The following is a 24,115-nucleotide window of genomic DNA, read 5'->3' as shown; positions in this document are numbered from 1 at the left end:
GTGGTGTGAATTGGAATTATTAAACAAGCATACATCAGTTGTTGATTTTTTCTCACTAAAGGTGAGCTTTCGATGACCCACACCATCTGCAAGTTGAGAGATCAGGGACCAGGCCATGTGAAGTGTTTAGAGCTGAGTTTAGACATGGTTTCCTGCTGGATTCATTGTAAACCTCCCACTCAGCCTGCTAATGGCCTGTTGTGTCACAAAGGCACTTGCATACTGTGACCAGAACACACGCAATCTGAGATTATGAGTGACAGAAATAGACATTTAGAGCACGTGTATGGTTTTTAAACACAGGATTACTATGCATTAAACACATTTGTACATTTGACTATGTACAATTTCATATTTCAATTGTGTATACGTCAATTGTCCTCAGTAAGATAAATAAAAATGAAATAAATTACATTTTTAATTTTAAAATCAGGGCTGTAAATCCTCAAAAATATCAGTTTATTTGTAATTAATGTGTTTATTTGTATTTGTATTTATATATTTTTTTGGATTATTTGTTTTATTTTTTTTTTATTTTTTTTATCAACTAAAATATAGTTTTATTTGTGTAACTATTGAGCTTGGAATTTTTGTGTGGATGAGACTTGAGGCATATTAAATATGTATATGAATAACACTAGACTGAGGTAGATTTCTGTAGCAGATCTTTTTATTTGTCACTCCCGCTTCTCTCTTGCTCACAGCAATGCAATACTGTGTCCTATTTTCATCTCCTCACATCTGAACACACAGAATCAATATTGCTAAATAATCACTGCTGCTTGACACTCATTTGCAAGTCTCCCCTGATAAAAATATAAAAATAATGTAAATGTACACTACGGTTCAAAAGTTTGGGCCTGGTGAGTTTATTTATTGTTTTTGAAAGCAGTCTCTAAAGCTCAAGGCAGCATTTATTTGATCAAAAATAAAATAACAGTAATAACAAAAAAACAGTAATACTGTGAAATATTTTTACAGTTTTCCACTTTAATATATTTTAACATATAATTTATAGCTCTCTGTGATGGCAAAGTGATTACAAGATTTTCAGCAGCCATTACTCAATTCTGATTTCCCTCACTGATTTAGTTCTTATTATCATCAATTTCAAAAACAATTGTGCTGCTTTATAGTTTTTGAGGAAACAGTGACATTTTTTCAGGATTCTTTTAATTGTTGAAAGCTATGCACATTCTGTATATACTAAACTGTATAAAAAGTATTGAATCTCAATCACATATCAACGTTACTCTGACGGTAATTAAAAAATAAAAATTAAATCGAAATAACTTTCCCAACACTTTATCGACTTGTTACTTTATGGTTTTTACTGACCAATGGCAGTGAACATTTTTGGAAAACCTGTAAATGATACACACTTAACAGAGAAGACAAATCTGACATTCTCCAAACTGACAAACAACTCTGAAATGTTCTTTCTCTCTCTCTCTCAGGCTCTAGGAGGCCGAAATGGCCACTCCTCGAGGGTTTTGTGGTCCCTCTCTTCAGCCCATACTCTTCTTTCATCTATTACTCAATGTAGTGCCTCCCTGCCAGGGACGTCCATTCTTCGGCCCTCCTTCAGTCAACGTGGCTGTGGTTTTCAGTGGTTTGGCCCACCACAGTGAGATCAAGGGCCGTCTGAGTCCAGAAAACTTCCTAGACATGCCCCTGGAAGTGAACCCCATCACGGTGCTGGTGAATGACACTAACCCCAGGGCTTTACTCACACGTCTCTGTCAGACTATGGCAGCAGAGAGCCTCCACGGAGTGGTGTTCGAAGATGATGTGGACTCAGAAGCTGTGGCACAAATCCTAGACTTTATCTCTTCTCAGACGTCCATCCCCATCATAGGCATCAGTGGAGGTTCTGCAGTAGTCATCACACATAAAGTAAGTGTTTGAAAGGAGGTAGTGGTAGATCTTGGGGATCTGTCAGCTGAAAGGAAGCTGGTTTAACAAGCAGTGGGAATTTTCTGAGATCACAATTCACTGCACACTTATGTTTCTACAAAATAATTTTCCTTGCATCTAGGTAGAACCTTTGGATCAATTAAAAACATATTTTAATTACATTTATTCAATATTTTTATATTAAACTATTTTCAGAAAATATTATTTACTGGGTCACATTCATGAAACATAAGCAGATCAAATGATTCAAAAAGCTTTCATAAAGATGATGCATTTATAAAATTATCATTGATCATTAAATGCATCTGAAAATTATGTGATTGTGAATTGCAAAAAGTTGTTCAAGGTTGATTTTCTTTGGAACAAACAATCTATGTAAATCATTCATAAAAGCTTTTGTTTATAAGTTTTGGCAATTTTGTGCAGAAACAAAATTTATGATATACACCGAAATGTGCAGAAAAATATATTTGAAATAATTTATATTCACACAATCCACACTCAAAAATCGAATGATTTACAAAATGTTTTTGTTACACAGAAAATAATTTGTCAAAACCTTTTGTCCATAAATCTCACATATAGTCAAATGCAGTAATTGGGCATACAAAACATTTTACAAATGATTTACAGAGAAATTGGCTTGTTTCATGCATGAGGTTTAATGTATGTGCCAGTTACAACAGTTATAACAATTAAGGTTCACATATACAACAAATATTTTAGAGTTATTATAATACAACATCAAAATCCCCTGAGCTTTACTCAGATATACAATTAAACATACAAACCATATATACATCAAAGCATGAAAGAAGAATATAATATGTATTTCAGATATCAAATCGAGATTTATTCTTGGAGAACGCTGTTGTCACAGCTCTTATTAGACACAGCAAGTCAAAAATAACTGCTGACAGGACAAGAACCAAAGCATGTTCATGTGGTTTGTGTGTGTATTTTGCAGCCAGCCCCCTGCTATGATTTACTATTGAACAGCTGCATGGAAAAGTGATTTTGTAGGGTGTGAAAATCAATAGTTGTTATGATGTGTATAACCAGCAACCAAAAGTTGTGTCCGATTTTCCTCTGATTACTGAGGTGTGGAAACTTCTGAATAACATCAAGAAATAATATAAAATTACAGAAGATAAATACCCATCTTTTAAGGTAACCGCATATAAGAATTTCCCATGACAGTAGTTTAACATTCAGGGTGTAGTGAAGGCATTTTGTGTACTTTTATGTCTGGTGGCAGCTTAAACTGTGAATGAAATAAAAACGTATCTGTTATTGGGAAGGAACAAACACAAAGCAATCTGAACAATCAAACAAATATCATGATTTCCGCTTTTGAGAAACCTTCATTATTCCATCTCTACTAGAAAATAGCCATAAAAGTTTGCAACAGCATGAGGTTGAGAAAATGATGACAGAATGTTCATTTTTGGCTTAATTTATCCTTTAATTTGAACAATTATTACTAAAGGCATGTGCAGTTTTGTTGAGTTTTTACTATTAGAGCACGCTGTGTGGATTTTGCAGCATCTGATATGGGAAATCCACATTGTTCAAAATATACGCTTTTTAGACAGTAAAACAATGATTACACATGCAGACTGGCTAAAGATGGATATCTTTAAATGAGAAACACAATAGCCCTTGTTTTAATGGGACAGATGAGTATCTTCAATACAAGCTGTAGAGTGGAGGACTCCTTCCTGCCCAGCTGTCATTTTTCGAATGCCTTTCAGACTTGCACGAAGTGCAGAAAAATGTTGATAAGGTGGTGGTGGTGGTGGGGGGGTGGAACAGAAAGCCAAAAATATGCATTTGTCTCCAATGCCAGATCATTGTTTAAGAACTGGATTAAAATGAAGCATTCTGGCAGGGATTAATTTTTCGAGACTTTAACCATAGAGCGTGAAATATAAAGATCCTGAATAATTTGCCAAATCTTTTGAACAGCCCAGTGACCGTGTTCTTATATTTAATAGATCTCTTGCTTCATTCATATTTATTGTTTCAAATTCTCATTTATCTAATAGAGTTATAATATTTTCGACAAAAAAAAAAAGAATAGAAAATGTATCAATACTGACTTTAATGTCAGTTATATCAAATCAATTAAGCTGCCACAAGCATATAGCTGTGAACCATATTTCATGGCTCTCTGAACAACCACACTTTCAGATTATAAAACAGGCATTTAATCTCCTTTGAGAAATGCATGCATATCATATCATATCATATAAATTTGATGCTATTATACAATTCCTTTGTATAGGCATGTGGTGGGTGGAGTCAGAGACATGTGACAGCCTGTTCTACTTTATTCGAATCTAGACATTTTACAGCAAGATAAACCAATGTATAATGCACATGTAAATCCCATGCAATTGAATAAGCCGTTCCTGATTATTTTTTCTAGCATGAGGAATTGGACTGGAGGTCACAAACATCTGGTATGGGATTTCTCATGAAATCCCAGTAGCATGAAAGACATGTCAATGGCCAAATGCCTTGCAAATAAATAAAGTCCTTTCAGGACAGAGCTTCCCTTTTTGATGAGTGCTCAGCTCCAGACATTAGCCTAAACATAGCCTGGAATTTAATTTAATAGCATTAAATAATATTTGTATTTATTTTAATATTATTTAATGATATCTCTCTCAGGATTTCACCGAAAAATGAACACAAGAGTAGATATTCTGCATATTCTAGCCAAATGGTTTTACTTTGGTTTGTTTGGACTTTCTTTGGATAAAAAATACTAACACTGTATGTGACAATAAGTGTACAAAAAAGTGTATATGTAATATCTATTACCAAAATCCTGAAGGGAATGGTCTTGTCAAGGCTTGTGAGTCCTAATCACAAGAGAGCTTGTTCTGGGTTAAAGAACGAAATCTGTCGGAAAAGGAGGACCCGGTGAGTCCCAGAGCACCTGACTTTCACAAGCCCTTTCTCTCTCTCCAAGAGGTAGCCTACTTCAACCACAGAAGTTATTTAAAGGACAACGGATCAGTCTGTCAGGAAAGAGGAAAGCTCTAGTCAGAGAGGAGTCTTGGGACAATGTCTCTTGGCTCCTGACACCCCCAAGCCTCCACACCTATTTTCCTCTATTTGAACTTAATTGGATACCTCCTCCTCCGGTACCTTTGAGTCGTCTCATGCTGTGCGGTGGAAGTAAATGCATTTGTCAGTGTAGGGCATTAGGACACTTGCTCAGTTAAAGTTAAATAAGTGCAGGTGAAATTACAACAGCACTTAATAGTACTCACTGTTTTTTTCATGCACAATTGTGACTTGATATTGACAATAAGTGTAATGATTCACACATTTTATATATAAATATAGTTTATATAGACAGAGAGAGAGAGCGAGCTTTTTTCAAAGAGTGCATCATACCTGCATGGATAAACTAGTATTTGGTGTCAAGTGTAAAGTGGGTTTACAGAAAGAGGAATAATGGTTGAAAGTCAGGCAATAAATCAAGTCTACTACGCGTGGCTGTGGTACAGATAAGATCAATAATCTAGTGAATTGTCTTTGTGTTGTAAATCCAATTCTCGTATCTCATACTTTGGAACACATTCAAGGTTAATGTTGCTCAGTAATGCATGTTATTTCAATGTTATGAGAAAGTCATGTACCATGATTAAGTTACTATGGATCTCCTGTATATGTTCAGCAACCTGTAAAACTGAAATTCAAAAAATTTAAAGGCTGTGTGAGTTATGGTCGCTATCAGAAGCTCATTCATTGACAATTTAAAACATACATAGACTACCTTTAAATATTTTGGGGTTGGTAAGATTTTTTACAAATGGTTTTGAAATAAGTTTTTGTGGTAACCAAGGCTTTATTTATTAACAAACAACAAAAACAGTAAAATTTGATAAATATTATTACAATTTAAAATAACTCAGTGTTACATTCTTATTAAAATTCTTTGATCAATGGAAAGTTTAAAATAAACTCTAATTGTCTTTACTGTCACTTTTGATTAGTTCAATGTTTTTTTGTATTCATATCTATGAAAATTAGTGACCCCAAACTTTTCACCAGTGGAGTACATAAATAAGTATGTATTTAAATACATTTGACCAAATTTAAAGTGTGGTGTTGTGGAAGCTAAGTTAGATTTTAAAATATAAAATATAAAACTCTATAGTATACACACTGTAATTTCTTTCATTTCAAGGTCACTGCTTAGTCCTATTTAACGTTTTCCTAACAGGAGTAGAAGGGCAGTTTTTTTAAGCATATTTCATAATTTAATTGTATTCTGAATCACATTATAACTTAAATGAGATATTTGAAAAATAAGAGAACATTTACAGATACCTCCAAATTATTGGTGTTAATCTGGCACCTGGTGCTAATTTCACCAATTATATGATGAACCCTGTTTAACTGACAACTTTCCTCTAATTCTCACTGAGATTGCAAGATGATGAGACGATCTAGTGTGGCTGAAACTCTGGGACAGGAGGTTGTCCAGATGAAGACCAAAAGGATGACCCTTTCTGACATTGCAAGAGAAGCTGGTTATTCCACATCTATGATTTCTAGAATATTGTGGTTTTACAATGACACTAGTTCATTCAAGTCCTCCACAAGGGCTGGTCGTCCACGTAAGACACGAATCATTCAACACTGCAGGTGGAATTGCTCACCAGTTCAGCGATGCACAGAGTATGGATCTCTCTCGGCACGTTCAAGAAAGTCAGACTGAAAGAGCACTGAACATTGAAATGAAATAATGAAATGGCCGGCTCTGATTTAAACCCAACTAAAAAATTTTGGAAAATCCTTTGCAACAATGTAATGGCTAAAACCCCCACTACAGTAACCGTACTATGGTAGCGATTGGAAGAAGAGTGGACCCAGATCACAGTCTGAGAAACTAGCAATGTCCTGCGGCTGCAGATGTGCTGAAGTCATTCAAAGCAAGGGCCTCTACAATTTCGAATAATTTCTGACAGCTGCAACCCTCGAAATGTTTACTTGCAATCTTCTATCATGCTACAGTGGTTACTGTATTTTGATTTTGATTTCTAAATAAATCAGAGTAGATGAAATCTACTGTATCTTCTCTCTTGATTCTACAGGCTGAAGGCTCTACCTTTCTCCAGATGGGAGCTTCTATAGAGCAGCAGATAAATGCAATGTTCAAAGTGATGGAGGAGTACAACTGGGGTAGTTTTGTAGTGATCACCAGCTTGTATCCTGGCTACGAGAACTTTGTGGACTACATCCGCTCCTTCACGGACACCAGTTACTTCCTGTGGGAGCTTCAGGATGTGCTGAGCTTCGAGATGTCCGTGGGGGCCAATGACATCCGCACACGTAGACTACTACAGCAGGTGAACTCGCAAGTATATCTTGTGTACTCTTCCCATGAGGAGGCACAGTACTTGTTCAGAATGGCCTCCGATGTAGGGCTGCTAGGCCCCGGATACATCTGGATCATTCCCAGTCTGGCTGTGGGAAACCCAGAAGTGTCCCCTCCTGACAGTTTCCCAGTGGGCGTCATCAGTATTATCACAGACCGCTGGAGGAAAACACTACGCCAGAGGGTTCGAGAAGGAGTCTCAGTCATAGTAAAAGGGGTGCACAGTTTCCACAAGTACAGAGGATTCATTCCCGAGGGTCACAGTGACTGCAATAGTCCGGTCAAATCGTACACCAACAATTCTCTCTTCAGGTAAGACTTTTACAGATGCTTTTTTTGTAAAGATACACTATAAAAAATGCTGGGTTGTTTCAACCCAACTTTGGGTCAAATATGGACTATCCCAGCTGTTCGGTTACATTTTTTAATTACATTTTTAACCCAAAAGTTGATTTAGTCCATATCTTATTCCCAAGGTTGAGTTGAACCAAAGTTGTATTTTTGAAAAACACCTTTAGATTTGTTTGTTCAAGAGAAGGATATAAAATCATGTCTTCCCTTGTGAGAGTATAGTAATTTTTAGTATACTTTTTAAAAACTTATTAAGGAAAGAATGTACTTCAAATATTCTTAAAAAAATTTACTTATGTGCAAACTGAATTTAATGTTTTTGGACACTTAATTGTAGTTTAATATAGTGTAAATTTATAATAGTAAACACAGTTGTGCTTTTTTTGACCCACCGAAGTACATCTTTATAAATAATTTCAGAATTACTTTGAAATAGCCCATGGTTAAGTGTACTGCTGAGTAAAGGTACGGACAAGCATTTATGGTAAACGAAAATATAATTTAATGTCATTTTTTTTCTATTGAAAATGTATTCAATGTTGTTTTCTGATCATTTTTACCCAGAATGGATTTTCTTTTCCCTGAAAATGCAAATGTTACCACATTGGTCTAAAACTTACTGCCCACACAGGATAAACACCCCAAAAATAGTTTATCTTTTTTGGTATTTCTGACATAATAATTGAATCAAAGATTTAGTGAAAGGTGGCATAATGAGAGATCATTTTTGACTGGGAACAGGTTTCAGAACCGCATAAGGGTTAAATATATTTATAACGATCAAGTTGAAGTTTAGTCCACACGACTAAAGAAATGTACTTCTTTAAAGCATTTCAAAAGATTATTATAACATAATGATATAAAATGTACTTTAAAGTTAAAATTTTAATTTGACATAACTACTGTTCAGTTAAAAATGTTTTTTTACTTAAATGCAGTGCTTTAAGTGGGCTGGTAAGCACCAGTACTCAGTACAGTCACTTCCAAATCTAGCTCTTGAGCGTACCGCCACCTCTCCGTGTGCCCAGAACGTGCTTTTAGCGTACCGGTACGCTCATTTGGACATCTGTTTTAATAGAGGTTTTAATCCTTTGCCTTCGCTGCCGCTTTTCAGAGCGCCCTTCACAATGCACGCTTCCTAATTCGTCCCACCGAGAGCAGAGACTACATTACCCATATACCCTTGAGTTTTACAAGTGAAAAGCGCATGTGTAGCTTTTGCCGCTCTCAGTGTCAACAACTCAACGTGGCCGGAGAAAGTGTGTGAAAGCACACACTCGGCTAGGTAAAAATACAAATACAGTGAACAACACTTAATATTCTCTCCTGGCTTCAGACTCTGAGTACTAAAACAACACGGCCAGAATCAGATGACTCGCTGGCTGACACCCCACCAAGCCTGAATGATATCGCTGCAGGTCAGACACAAGCTAATGAAGTAATGCAGAAGCTCTTTCTAAGTGTATTTTTTCAAAATCCTTTTGCACATTTTATTTATGTTCAGTAGCTCTTTCTAAGGGTATTTTTTTCAAAATCCTTTTGCACATTTTATTTATGTTAAGTAGCTCTTTCTAGCTCAAGCAAACCCACAAACTAATAAAAGGATTTATTATTTTTTATAAGGTCGTCTGTTGACTGCTCTATAAAAAAAAACCTTCAATATAGTTGTTGTTACTTCAGGGGATGAGGGGAATCATCCCAAAAAAAAAAGAAAAAAAAAAAAAAAAAAAAAAAATATATATATATATATATATATATATATATATATATATATATATATATATATATATATATATATATATATATATTTATTTTTCTTCTTTTTATGTAGGTATATATAAATATACCTTTTTTCTGTTTTTTGTTTTTCTTTCAACTATTTTTTTTTTTTTTTTTTGTCAAAATGTGAAGACATTTAATTCAACAGAAAAGTGGAACAAATCCTCAAAATCCTAAAAAATTATTATTCTCGCAGCATACTGTAGTTTGCCTCTGGAGATTCATAAACATCTTTCCAGACAAAACATTGCGTTCTTGCACTTTTTCTTGCGGTCTTCCTCTGTTGTAATGAGACTGGGAGATTCTCCAGATTTCCTTGTTAAATCTGCCGTTCACCCGGGAGTCACCGTTCTCATTAAATAGTGTTCCAATTGCCTCTCCAAGCTTTCTGTGATCAAGCGTATCAGAGACACATGAGTGACTGGGTCTTCCATCCAGAATGTTCCCAGGCTTCAGTGCTGTTCAGGTGTCTGCACATCTCTCTAGCATAAAAAGAAACGTCTGTCAGAAGACAGTTTAGAAATCTTTAAAGAACTGGCTTTGAGACAGGACACGGACCTTCTTTTCAAACATGGTGACTGGTTGGGCAGTATCAAAGGATTCATCAGTTGGCAAGAAAAAAATATTGTCTTAGAAAAGGGTTTTATCAGTAGAATGGTCTGAAGTGAAATGGTACAATGGGTAGAGGAATAAATTAAAATTACATCTACTCACCTTCATGTTATTTCATGTATCTTCACATGGTTCTTGTCAATAATGTGAAAACCAACAATGAAAAAAGGGACGTAAAAGTAAGATGTTAACTTAAGTCAGTGAGAACTAAATCATTGAATTAATCCTTTTCAATTAATTTTGTGTATAAATCGCACTGATTTGTTCTCAAATCAAAATTCAACTAACTGACTTGATAAAATCTCAGCATGTGTCAAATTAAAAGTTCAGAAGAAGGGCAGATTATCAGTAAATAATTTAAAATTTCTGTCTGTTTATCATGCTTTGTCAGATCATACTTCTTCAGAAATGTTGGAATATTTAATACAAATAGTTGGACTACTTTTGTGTTTTTTTTTTATTTATTATTATTTATCATTGTCATATTTTCAGACGTTTATACATTTTTATATTGCAAATTTTAATACAACAGAGCATTTACTAAAGTGCTGTACAAACTCAACACAGTTTAAAAACACATCTACACCATAACACAAACACGAATAAAAACCAATATTTCAACACTGCTGGGATGCTAAGGAAAGAAGATGAGATTTTAGGTGATTCTTAAAAACATTTAGGGTTGGAACATGTCTAATATGAGGCGGAAGCCTATTACAATGCTTTGGAGCAGCAACTGCAAAGGCCTGATCGCCCCTTTTGCTTATACCTAGTCTTCTGTACAATTAACGTAGATTGATCAGAAGATCTTTAAAAAACGTAAACTTCAAATCAATCCTAAATTTGACTGGCAACCAGCCCATTGAAGACAGAATAGGAGATATATGCTCTCGCTTACGAGTCCCTGAAAAGAGCCTCACAGCCACATTCTGAACTAATTGCAATCTGTTTAAAGCAAATTAGCAGAAACCCACATACAAGAATTGCAATAATCAAGTCTCACCGTGATAAACGCATGAATTGCCTCATCAAGATCACTAAAAGAGAGAAACGACTTATCCTTTGACAACAGTTGTAAGTGAAAGAAACTTGATTTAACAACTTAGCTAATCTGTTTATCAAAATTCAGATCATTATCAAACAAAAGTTTTTGACAACAGGTTTACAATAAGTGGTCAGCTCACCTAAATTTAATAGATCGGGAAGTGCAGGGTCCCCAAACCAGACAAGCTCTGTTTTACTTTCATAAAAAAAAAAAAAAAAAAAAAAAAAATGGACACCAACCAGGTCTTAAACTCAATTAAACAATTCATAATAGAATTAAGGGCATTTCTGTCATTTTTCTTATAGGGGATATAAATCTGGGTGTCATCAGCATAAAAATGGAAAGCAATTCAATATTTATGAAACATTGACCCTAAAGGTAAAATATATAATGAAATTAAAATAGGGCAGAGAATAGACCTTTGAGGAACCCCGCCTGTCAGTGGAACAGAGGATAAAAAAAGTCTGACCAGTGTTGACAAAAAAAACAAAAAACAATCAGGGGCAGAACCCTGAATGCCAACCACCTACTCAAGGTGAGAGATAAGAATCCCATGATTTATTGTGTTGAATGCTGCACTAAGGTCTGAAAGCATAAGAACCACAGACTGTCCAGAGTCCCTTGATAATAAAATATTGTTTAGTACGCTTAACAGCACAGACTCGATACTATGGTAGCCCTTAAAACCTGATTGAAAAAACCTCATAAACAGCATTCTGATCCAAAGAGCTCTGCAATTGAGTTAGAACAATCTTCTCTAAGATCTTAGACAAAAAAGGAAGTTTTGAAATAAGTCTATGATTGGACAACACGGCTTTATCCAAATTTGGCTTTTTTTTTAAAAAAAGAGGCTGCACAACAGCATGTTTTAACGGTGATGGCACCACACCAGAAACAAGGCTACCATTAATAATATACAAAATACTATGACCAATAATATAAAATACTGTCTTAAAGTGCCTCAATGGAAAAATATCCAACAGACAGTTAGTAGGTTTCATCTAAACTCTAAAATCTCATGGTGAACTTTGCACTGTCATTAAATGAAAATTATCTGTGAGAAGTGATTTTTTTTTCTCCAGACATTGTTACTCAAATTTTAAATGATATGAGGGTGAATAAACGGTGACAACGTTTTCATTATGGTAGGAATATTGCTGTTAAAGTAATTAACATTCATATTTAGAGCATATTTGTCCAGTATAAAACACTGAGATTGAATGTTTATGAGCTTTGTTGTTTACAAAGTAGCTAAATCTCATTGATGATGGATAATATGGATATAGAGCTGTGTATATGAACTTCTGTCAAGATTTATTTGTTGATAGTTGTTAGTCATGTCAGGATTTCTGTATAATGCTAGCTGCTGCTGCATTTGCATCAGTAAAATTGAATGACAATGTTAAATCCTGTTCTATTCCACCCGTAGTTAGTCCTATAAGTGAACAATTCGTTTAGGAAAAATGTTCAGGTCTATGAGACAAAGAGGATTAAAGGGAGAGAATGAATACTGTAAATGTATTAGTATCTGTACACTCTGATTTATTTTCATTTGACTTAGTGAAAGAAAAAAAAATAGAGGATGTTTTTGAAATGTCCTCCTTGCTGTGCTTGATAGTCTTCTGTTTCATTTCGGAGATGGATAAAATCCAGGCAATTGTACAATCACTTATAATCAAATCTACTTTTTTTTGGTCTACTAATTTAAAGCTGCTACATTTGTTCTACAGACATATGCTAAATGTGTCATGGGAGCATAAGGACCTCTCCTTCAATGCTGATGGCTATCTCACTAAACCTTCCATGGTGATCATTGCTTTGGATCGAGAGAGACATTGGGACAAGGTAAGTCTTACAAGATGTAACGATAAAAGTAATAATGTTGAAACATTTCAGAGGTCACCACACAAAGCTAGTAGAGGGAACACACAGCTGGAGATAGTCTTCCTTATTGCAGCCCCTAAAGTGTTTTATCTTTTATCTTCCTTATGTGGTTGAAAGTCATATCTATCTACTGTATTTCTGGAACATATATTAAAATAACACTACAATATAACGATTTCGTAATTACAATTCACTACATTGTACTGAAGTTGCACTGGGTGATAGAGCATAACACTAGTGATGCCAAGATTATGGATTTGTTTGCTAGGAAATACACAACTTTTTGGGAATGCACAACTGTTTTCAACATTTTTAGAATGCTAGAATTTTTTTTTTTTTTTTTGCTGCTTATGGTGTTTGTGAAATCGGAGATACATTTTTTTTTTCAGGATTCTTGGATAAATAGACATTTCAAAAGCACAGCATTTATTTGAAATATAAATATTTTGGAACATTATACAGTAGATGACCTTACTGTCACTTTTGATAAATTTAATGAAAAAAAAAATGAAAAAAGATTCTTGTTGTATTAATATGAAAATCTCTGATCAATAAAAGCTAAAAGTTAGTATATGTTGGACCGTTTCAATAACTTTTAGCCTTTATTGATCACAGATTTTTACATTAATACAACAAGAATCATAAAAGCCAGCTTCACAGGCTCTATCAATGCTAGAGATTTATTACCATACACACCAGGTCATGATGCAATTACACTTGGCTCTCTGAAATAGTCCTTTCTTACTCACATGGCCAGCACTCCAGCACTCCAGCACTCCAGCACTTTGGCCTCTGTGATAGGGACATGTGTAGGCCGTCTGGCAATGTGTGAACACCACCTGACTACAAAAAGAGATTAGGGGAATAAATAGAGATCAAACTGACATCCAAATTTACATCCGGTCATCACACCCTCCTCTAGGTGGATTAGAGGAAATGGATATTAGAGGATGTGTGTTGTCGTCTAAAATGCGCACATATTCTCAGACTTGTTAATGACAAGAAGATGGAGACACATTTTAAGCAAAGACAAATTGTAACCTTGTTTTGAAAATAGGTTTTAAAAAGTTATGAACCTGTAAATAAAACCTGTTTCTGTAAATTTCTGTGGCTTTTCCTTTTTCCCCAATATTATAAGTAACATTTCCACAATCCAGTTGTACCAGCTGAATTTGCTGCAATTTAAATTAATTAATTAAAATAGATAAATGTCACTGTTTTCGGCACAAACAACCCCTTTTTTCTATTTAAATTAGACTCATTGTGCCTTGTTCACAAAAAATCATTGTTTTTTGCACAGCTCAGTTAACATTGCACTATTAGCCGACATACTATATGTGGGAATTTAATTTAAAAGAGATGTTGGAGTACATTTTCTATTGAACATGACATGACTGCATGCAATTCATCAAATGACAAGCAAATGATGGAGAAAACTGTTATAACTGGGCAATATCCAGCCACGTGTTGTCGACAAGTGAATTTTGCGCTTTTATAGAGTTGAATCAGTCATCTGGATCGCAGTGGTGGAGCGATACTGTGCAGTTCCAGCATAGTATGCCAGAGTCTGCTCTATTCAGTGTGAAATACAAATAGCATTCAGCATAGATTTTGCAGGTGTGTTTGCTAATTTGCATAATTCATTTAGTAAATTAAGCACTAAAACATTGCAGACAGCGTGTGCACATAAACTATGCAATTAGTGAGAGTAATTTGTTCTGCTGTTAAGAAGTGCGCAACAAGTAGAGTTTTTTCTAAGGTTTTTTTCATTATTTTTGAAAAGTATTGATAGATTTATTTTATTTTAAAGTGTTTAGTTTTAACTCCCTCCTCTGGCCTTCACGGCTCACCTGACTCCCCTCTGTGTGACATAACAGTTTATCTATATCTGTTCACATTGCTCTGTGGCCCCTCTCACGCTCCCATTGACACTCTCTGCACCACCTCACTTTCTCATGCTGTGCACACTCTGTTCATGTTTTGTGCTGAAGTCATTAGTGAGATGAATCATTGCTTCCCTCTTTTAAAGTACAGGCATACTGACTGCACCGAGACTGTGTTTCTCTGCTGGTACCATGTTAGTATCTCCAAGAAAGACAAAGCCCAAATGACGCAGAAGGAAATGTGAGAACATTGGTATCACTTAACTATCACATGCTTTGCAGACACAGGCTGAAACAATATAAAGCTTATTTGTTGTCCAAAAGTCAACAAAAACAATGTTGTCATCTGAGAATTCTGCCTAATTTGCCTTGCTTCTGACAAACATGTAGCACTTAATGAGATGCTCTGCCTTTGACAACAACAACCAAGCATACAGGAAGTGTTATAATCCTATTTTCTACTTGTATTAAAAGGTAATACGGTAATTTTGCTGTTTAATTTCACACAATTAAATGGGTAGTTGCACTTTATATTTGCACTAAATGATTTTTACTTCCTATTTTGCAAGTTACTGAGCACTAAAAGCTAGTAGTCCATATATCTGAAAAGTAAATAAATAAAGTAAATAAAGTTCTCCAACTTATATAAGACAAGTAAATAATCAGAACAAAGACACAAAGGACAAGGAATAGAACAAATAAATACAACTGAATACAACAAACCTAACATACTGTCTAACAGCATTCATGTAAGAAATATTACAGAAATTAAAGGAATCAAATTTAAAATACACTGCATGAATAAAATATACATTTATTTTTTTATTCAAGCTTAATGTACTTTGAATGTACTTAAATGCTGCTGTAGTTTAAATACTGTACACGATGACTTGGTTTAATATTTGGACAGACATTGGCTTTTGAAAAACTCTTCTGAAGCATCCCAGGTATGCTAGGCAGCTGTAAAACACAATAGGCTATTCCAAATAACAGATATCTGACCAAAATCTGGTTTGCACTTCATAACAAGAATAGAAAACCCTGCTTTTACAGCCATTATATTCTGCTGCATCACTATACTTTTCACTTTCCCCACACAGCCTATTTCAGTCGCTGGTCTGAAATTTAGTGGTCGCTGCTCACTAAACAGCCAGAAATAACTGCTGGGCTTTGTCTCGATTCATTCTTCACGTGTGAAGAACAATTTCAGAACACCTTCATTTAATGTGCAAATAAGATGTTCTTTAGTGCTCTTGTCATCATTGCTAATGTTCAGATGTGATGTGCCACCAGGCTGTCACACCTGGAGTCCTGAGATTGAATCTATTTGTTCTGCTGAAGTTTATGAATGATTCCTCAATAAATCCCTGTTACCGAGGCTTATCACGCTCACTTCCCCTCACAGCTAATACCATAACCAAACATGGATTACAATTCCCAATCCGAAAAGCATCCACTGCATTTGGGAAAGGCTGTCAAACAGCTGCTGCACAATTATTGGCAACACTTTCCCGAGCTTTCCTGTCTTTTGTGGTAAAAGGATACGCAACAGTGGACTCTTTTTAGAGTACAAATAGAGGAGCTGCGGTCACACATTCAAGAAGTAGTCAGGTAATAACAACACCAGTTAATTGACTGCAGCTTTTAAATTTTAGGAGTGTATGTTCTTCTCTCATGTACCTTTAAAACAGGGTCCCATGGATGGACAGTATTTGTACTTCTCCCCCTTGGTATTTGGGTGTGACGCATGGATTCTTGGGAAATTTTAGCATAAGCAGCTCTGAAGCTAACTCTCCATAGTCTTTTTTATGCTGAGCTAGACCAATGGGTTGAGTTCTCTCTGGATAACAGGGCTTTTCCACAGTCTACAAACAGCTATGTTAAGATTCCCCGTGAGCCTCTGAGCCCTGGTAGATTTACGGCTTTGTGCAATACCTTCATTACTGGAGTAGTATAAATTCTAACCATTATTACGAATTCATTCCAAGTTCAGAGGAAAAATCTAAAATAACAGCAATAAAAGAGAATAACATAAGAAAGCTTTTGGATATTTGGTTATACACACTGTTGGGAACGTTACTTTAAAAAAGTAATTAGTTATAGTTACTCACTACTTGTTCCAAAAAGTAACTGAGTTAGTAACTGAATTACTCTATAATAAAAGTAACTCGTTACCAGGGAAAGTAACTATTTGCGTTACTGTAAAAAAAAAAAAAAAAAAAAAAGTTGCTATATGTCAAATATATATATATATTTTTTTACAGTTTTCACAAGTCAGTTAAAATGAGTAGAACAGACAGGTGTTCGTACATAACTTTCGATATTTATTGCACGTTAACAGACAGTTTTATCCTGCACTTCAAGTACCTCCCAGATGCCACAGGGCTAAGCTGAAGGAAAGGAATCCTCCAGTGTCTAGAGAGTGTCCAGCTCCAATCCAGAAACAGCGCGTCGTCAAGCCCGCCAGCCGCTCTGAATTCTCCAGCCCCTGAATCCACTCCAGTGTCGGCTCCAGTCCCCACATTCAGCCCAAGGAGGACTCCAGTCCCCACGTCAAGCCCAAGGAGGGCTCCAGTCCCCACGTCAAGCCCAAGGAGGGCTCCAGTCCCCACGTCCAGCCCAAGGAGGGCTCCAGTCCCCACGTCCAGCCCAAGGAGGGCTCCAGTCCCCACGTCCAGCCCAAGGAGGGCTCCAGTCCCCACGTCCAGCCCAAGGAGGACTCCAGTCCCCACGTCAAGCCCAAGGAGGGCTCCAGTCCCCACGTTCAGCCCAAGGAGGGCTTCAGTCCCCACGTCCAGCCCAAGGAGGGCTCCAGTCCCCACGTCCAGCCCAAGGAGGGCTCCAGTCCCCACGTCCAGCCCAAGGAGGACTCCAGTCCCCACGTTCAGCCCAAGGAGGACTCCAGTCCCCACGTCCAGCCCAAGGAGGACTCCAGTCCCCATGTTCAGCCCAAGGAGGGCTCCAGTCCCAACGTTCAGCCCAAGATGGGGAACAGTGTTCTATGCTGTTATTAATATTTTATTGATTTACATTATTAGCTCAGAATTTCGTCTTACTTTATGGCCATACAAACATCAGCAACTTTGCATATTTTTGCAAAATTTTGGAATCCAAATGAATATTTTTCCTCAAGTAGGAGCTCTATATTCTGTTATATCATAAGAGCCATAATAACCTGATGTAAATAAATATATTCAATATATATATATATATATATATATTTTTTTTTTTTTTTTTTTTTTTAAGGTTCAATAAACTTTACCATTAAAAAGGAAAGATTTTCTGACTATTATATCACTTTCAGGTTTACTGACAATATAACAATGCAGGGTTAGCTTTGGGTCAATGAAAGTCAATGAAAAGCACCTTTGCTTTGTTTGCATTTGCATTTAATCCACATTTATCCTTGTTCTAAACCCCTCCACAGGTAGGAAATTTTGAGGGAGGGATTCTGCAGATGCGATACCCTGTATGGCCCCGTTATGGAAGCTTCCTGGAGCCCGTGTCTGACAACCGCCACCTGACTGTAGCCACGTTGGAGGAGAGGCCTTTTGTCATCGTGGAGAGTGTTGATCCTGCCACGGGCACTTGTGTGCGCAATACCGTGCCGTGTCGTCGGCAGTCCAACAGGACTGAAAGGTACATCTGTGCATGTGACTTCAAAAGGTCAACATCTGTAGCTCTTGTTTATGAAGAGATTCCTTCAATGGGCTTGTTTATGAGACCAATATCTAGAAAATGTAATAAAGAGCACAGGCTCCAAATTAGATCATCCTCTCTCTGCTGCAAATGCAAAAGGACTCATTTGATTGCATTTATCCTAAAAATGAATGGTCTCTTAAGGAGAGCAATAAAGATTGTCCTCTGGATATATTGTCCCCACTACAATTATAATAGGTACCCATTAATAATTTGAAAATAAGAGACAGCAACCTTTTCACTTTCTAGAATGAGTCACAGTACAAACACAAAGAAGAACATCTGAAACAAGGGACAAGAAAGAGTTTCACTAAACTTTATGTAAAAACATCCAACATTATATGATATTTGCCAGCTTTTGATATTATAAAACAAGGAAAAACAGGTCTGCTAATTAAAAAGAAAAATCTAATAAAGCCTACACAAATTTGGCAAACATTCCCTTTTAGCAATATGCTGTGAGAGTCACTTAGCTATGCAACTTGTTACAGTCCAACAAGCTTATTACACATTATTGTGTTGTTGCATCTGCGAGATTGTAGAGAGTTCAAGATGCAGCTAATTACCTTACTGGAGTATTATTTAAAGATGTAGTCACCCCCCAAAAATGTATTTGCATGACTTATCTTAATGCAGACACAATTATTATGCTCCAAAATATTGACAAACCTTGAGAAACAGTATAATCAGATCATTAAGTATATATATATATATATATGTATATATATATCTACACACACACATATATACATATATATACATATATATATATATATATATATATATATATATATATATATATATATATATATATATATATATGACACCTGTTTAACAGCCTTGCGCCATACTTAGTTATATTGAAACATCACCTAAGAGCAAAAGCCTGTTAAGAATTCTTACTCACTTGGATTTTTTTGTGGGTCCTAAAAATGGAAATGAGACCCAAGTTAAGCACCTTGGAGGCTCCCAAACTTGGCTACTAAATTTTTGTGTGCTTGTGAATGCCACCAAGTCTTACCGGAGGGCTTAATGATTTAAACAGAAGCTCACTTTATTGAAGACCCAAAAACCTATTATTAGGAATAGTTTTGCTCATTCCATGAATTAATCCCTCAACTCTCATTGCCCTAGGCATAAACTTGGAATAAAATAGTGCAATTCCAAAAGTTTTGTCTTTGGTTCCCCCAGGTAAATGAAAGTAGGTTCAGTGAATTGTGCAGCTCTGGAGGTAAAACCTGGTGAGTGAGGAGTGTGCCGTGCCCTGAGAGAGAGATGACAGGCTCGTTATGGCTCCATGCTGAGGGGAGAGAGTGTAAATAAATCATAAAGCAGAGTAATCACCCCTTAGGTAGCATGTGATGGCTGAGGAGGAAACAATGATCTATAACCATAATGGTGTCATTCTGCTGTGGGCCCATCACACACCTTCATGCTAATTGGCACTGGTGTTCAGGAAGTTCTGGAAAGCGTGACAACTCCTTTTAATTGGACTTAAGGTAACAATAGGCATTTCATGTGTGAATGTGAGTTTATGAGCTTATTATGGTCGGGTAGAGCAGGGCTTGTTGCCACAAACAGTTTATCATGGTAACTTGAATTTCTTCATCATAATTTCTGGTGCCAGTTTAATGTTACCTTTTTCATATGTTCTATTTCATAAACTTTAAATATAATAAAATATAATTGTAATTACAGTTCATTTATAATTTATCAATTGAAAATAAAGCCTATATACTGTATATTGTAAATACACACCGTATAAAAGTTTGGGGTCGGTAAGATTTTTTTCTTTAACTTTAACTTTTATTTAGCAAGGAGTGAACTTCTTATTCATCAAAGAATCCTGTAGTCAAGTATCATGGTTTCTCCAAAAATAATAAACAGCACAACGTTGATAATTAATAATGTTAATCATTTTGAGCAACAAATTAGCATCTTTGATTTCTGAAGGGTCATGTGAAACAACTGACTGAAATAATAGCTGCTGTGCCATCATGGGAACTAATTACATTTCAAAATATATTAAAATAGAAACGTTTTTTATTGTAATACAATTTCACAATATAACTAATAGTTTTTACTGTATTTTTGTAATAAACACAGCCTTGGTAAGCAAAATACATATTTCTTACTGACCCCAAACTACTAAATGATAGCGTGAACTAGGTCTCCTGTATATTGTATATTGTATGCTCGTATTTTTCTAATGTCAGCACCACCAGAGCATCCAGTGCAGTTGATGACACTTATGATGCCACATATATCAAGGTCAGCAGACGGTGGCAATAACGTTGCACTGTGTTTGGATATAAAATGCATTAGTCCACTACAACCAGATCGATGTGCTACACCCATTTCTGCAATAGATAGGTCAAGCCACTGTCTCATCCAGTTGCAATGGTTTCACAATAACTGACTGTACACCAATGATAACAAAGAACCATTTTACTCAATGTACTATAATTAACTTTGTTTAAAGGAGAACTCATTGATTGGCACTCACTAGGCACCCAGTGTGTTTGTGGGCCTGTGTCCATTATGCCAGGAAATAGACCAATGCTCTTTGACGCCAACTTTCTCAGTCACTTGTGCTTCGTGTCTGTGACAGTGTTTGACTGATTAAACAACTCATCCTCAATTCACAGCCCACTTAACCCAAAGCGCCAGCACCGTTGGCAGGTGGTGAGATACAGGTACATTGCCTTTTGAGACAGTATTTATCTACTTTTATTTATGGAAGCTTATTTCCACCACTGAATAAAAATTAAAAAGGGTAATTGTGACTTTTTTCCCCCTCACTATTCTGACTTTTTTCTTGCCATTCTGAGTAATATCTCACAATTCATACTTTTTTTTCTCATAATTGTGAGTTTACAGAGATATAAATGCAAAATTGCAAGATATATAAACATAATTCATGTAGTTTTTTCTCGCAATGCTTTTTTCCTGAAATTCAGATTTTATGTCTCACAATTTAAACTTTTTCTCGCAATTCTAACATATAAACATATATGAAAAAATAATGGTGAGATTTAATCTAGAAGTTTGAGACATAAACTCTGAGAACTATGAGATATGGATTCACAATTCTGTTTATAGCTTACAATTCTGCAAGAAAACATGAGATAAATAAAATGTGACCGCTTCGATAAATATGTGCTTAAGGATACGAGTAAACATAATTCTGTAGACTATTTACTGTTCTTCTCAGGTCAGTAAGAGAAAAGCCCTCAGACATACAGTACTGTATATGGCATTTTACATCTGTATATGAAGTTTTCTGATGTTTTTCATATCCTCTTATGGCAGCACAGATCTTTTCCTCTTTCCTTATTTCAGTTATAATTAATTATTCTTTCTGTCAGTAGTCTTTCTTTCAGATGTGTGTCACACCATATGTTTTGCCCTAGAACCATAAACTTTGATCTTCTTCACCAAATGTTCAATAGACACACATGAGACCTAACCTTTTGAACTGTGGTTCCTGATTGGGTTAAAGGAATAGTCACCCAAAACAAAGAACAAAGTTACAAGGAACATGGTCTGAACTATTCAAGCTTTAAAAAGGACACTCAGGACTCAAATTTGAGCATTTTTTGATTGTTACATATTTCTTTATGTGCAGTGTAACGGGACACACTGAGCCTTACACCAAACTCTGCTGCAAAGGTTTCTGCATAGACATCCTAAAGAAGCTCTCACGCACCATCAAGTTTTCATACGACCTTTATCTGGTCACCAATGGGAAACATGGCAAGATGGTCCGTGGCGTCTGGAATGGGATGATTGGAGAGGTATGAAATGGCACATTCTCTCTCTCTTTCTCACATAAACGCACTCACACTTCGAACATGTCAACAGTTCAGAGCTCATGGGAAATGAGCTAAATTAACATCTGAGAATACAAAAATAAAGCCGTTTACAGCGTGATAGGAAAAAATAAATCCGCTTCCTATGACAGTGTCAAAACGCTTTTCCTAACATTACTCACACCCTGTTTTCTTTCTGTATTTAACAGATCTCCTGAACCCTCCAATTATTGCAGCTAATGCTGTTAAGGGCATTCATGGAGCATAACTGACTTTAAAATGCGATCTTGACACATTTCATCCTGTGACCTCCTTCTGTGTCTATAATCCGGTGGTTAAGTGTCTTCCACAGCTGCTGATCACTTCATCGGTTCTCATCACCTGCATCTGCTCACATGCTGATGAGTTTAAAGATAGCAAACCCTCGCCCCACATACAAGGCTTAAAAGCGTGAGAAATAGATCATTAAATGAGATTAATAATGATTATATAATAGCTAGATAGTAATTCCGGACTGACATGAGTGTTAAATAAGGAATTTTCATTTATCAGGCTAATTGTGGGTGATGACAAAACCAATCTGTTAAGACTGATTTGCGATGTTACAAGTTGTGTGATGACAGGGCTGGTGGTACATGTCCATTTCTATTCCTTGAAGAAATTGGTATATATATACACACACACGCTTGTTTGTTTTTGAAAGAAGTATTTTATTCTCATCAAAGCTGAATCTGTTTGATCAAATGCACAGTAAAATCATATTGTGGCAATTTATTCAAATATTTTCTATTTTATTATACTGTAAGATTTCATTAATTCTTGTGATGGCAGCAGCCATTACTTCAGTCTTCAGTGTCATATGGTCATTCTAATAAAATCATTAAAATGTGTTGATTTGGTGCTCGAGTAACATTTCTTATTAATATCAATGTAAAAAGGTGCGCTGCTTAATATTTGTATTTATAGTAAGTTCAAAAGAACAGCATTCATTTTAAATATATATGTTTCATTTGAAACAATATATATACTTTTCCTTCAATAAACTGCTAATTACTGTGTATTAATAGTTTGCAAGGTAGTAGATAAGTTTAGGTATTTAGTAGGATTAAGAATGATGTGGAAAATGGTCAATGAGAATAAGGCATTAGTATGTGCTTTATGAGTTCTAATAAACATATAATCTCCTAGTTATATGCATGCTGATAAACAACTAGTGAGAATTGCTCCAAAAACTAAATGTTGCCAATTTTTGTAATAATGTAAATTTCTTTACTGTCGCTTTTCACCAGTTTAATGGATGCTTGTTGAATAAATAAATAAATACTTAACTTTCCCAAAACATTTTAAATTTGTACTTACTTCAAATTGGCTAATGTATAGGTCATTGCTTATACTTGGCTTTAATGCTGCATGGAGGCATTCTTTATGCTCAAATATGCCTATAATATGGCATGTGAAATGCATCATGTCAAATTAGTATTATGTATGAATATGCAGTATGCAAAACATACCCATGTATCCTACTCTTTCCACTGAAATTCTGAAGTGCTCATTCATGGAACACTATACACTATACACTATTCCATATGGCCACGGCAGAGTCATTGTAATTGTAAATGGCAGATAGTATGTCTGGATTGTATTCATGCTACTAGAAAGTACTTTACTAATGGTCTAAAGTAAGTAAAGTAAGTTCTCTGTTGAACATAGACCTTACTTTTGATCGTGTCAC

At 35.7% G+C, this 24,115-nt stretch overlaps 1 protein-coding gene across 1 annotated transcript in view; it reads left to right on the top strand.

The window, feature by feature from the left end:
* Positions 1 to 1,473: 1,473 nt before the first annotated feature.
* Positions 1,474 to 24,115, top strand: part of LOC113069512 (glutamate receptor ionotropic, NMDA 2C-like) — a 28,096-nt gene continuing 5,454 nt past the window's right edge. The window contains exons 1-5 of the mRNA XM_026242641.1: positions 1,474 to 1,896; positions 7,035 to 7,630; positions 12,836 to 12,950; positions 18,300 to 18,511; positions 22,200 to 22,368. Coding sequence (XP_026098426.1) covers positions 1,474 to 1,896; positions 7,035 to 7,630; positions 12,836 to 12,950; positions 18,300 to 18,511; positions 22,200 to 22,368 — 1,515 coding nt within the window. The remainder of the gene's footprint in view (positions 1,897 to 7,034; positions 7,631 to 12,835; positions 12,951 to 18,299; positions 18,512 to 22,199; positions 22,369 to 24,115) is intronic.

Source organism: Carassius auratus, unplaced genomic scaffold, assembly GCF_003368295.1.
Source record: "Carassius auratus strain Wakin unplaced genomic scaffold, ASM336829v1 scaf_tig00001679, whole genome shotgun sequence".
NCBI lineage: Eukaryota > Metazoa > Chordata > Actinopteri > Cypriniformes > Cyprinidae > Carassius > Carassius auratus.
This window is presented reverse-complemented; position numbering and strand designations above follow the sequence as displayed.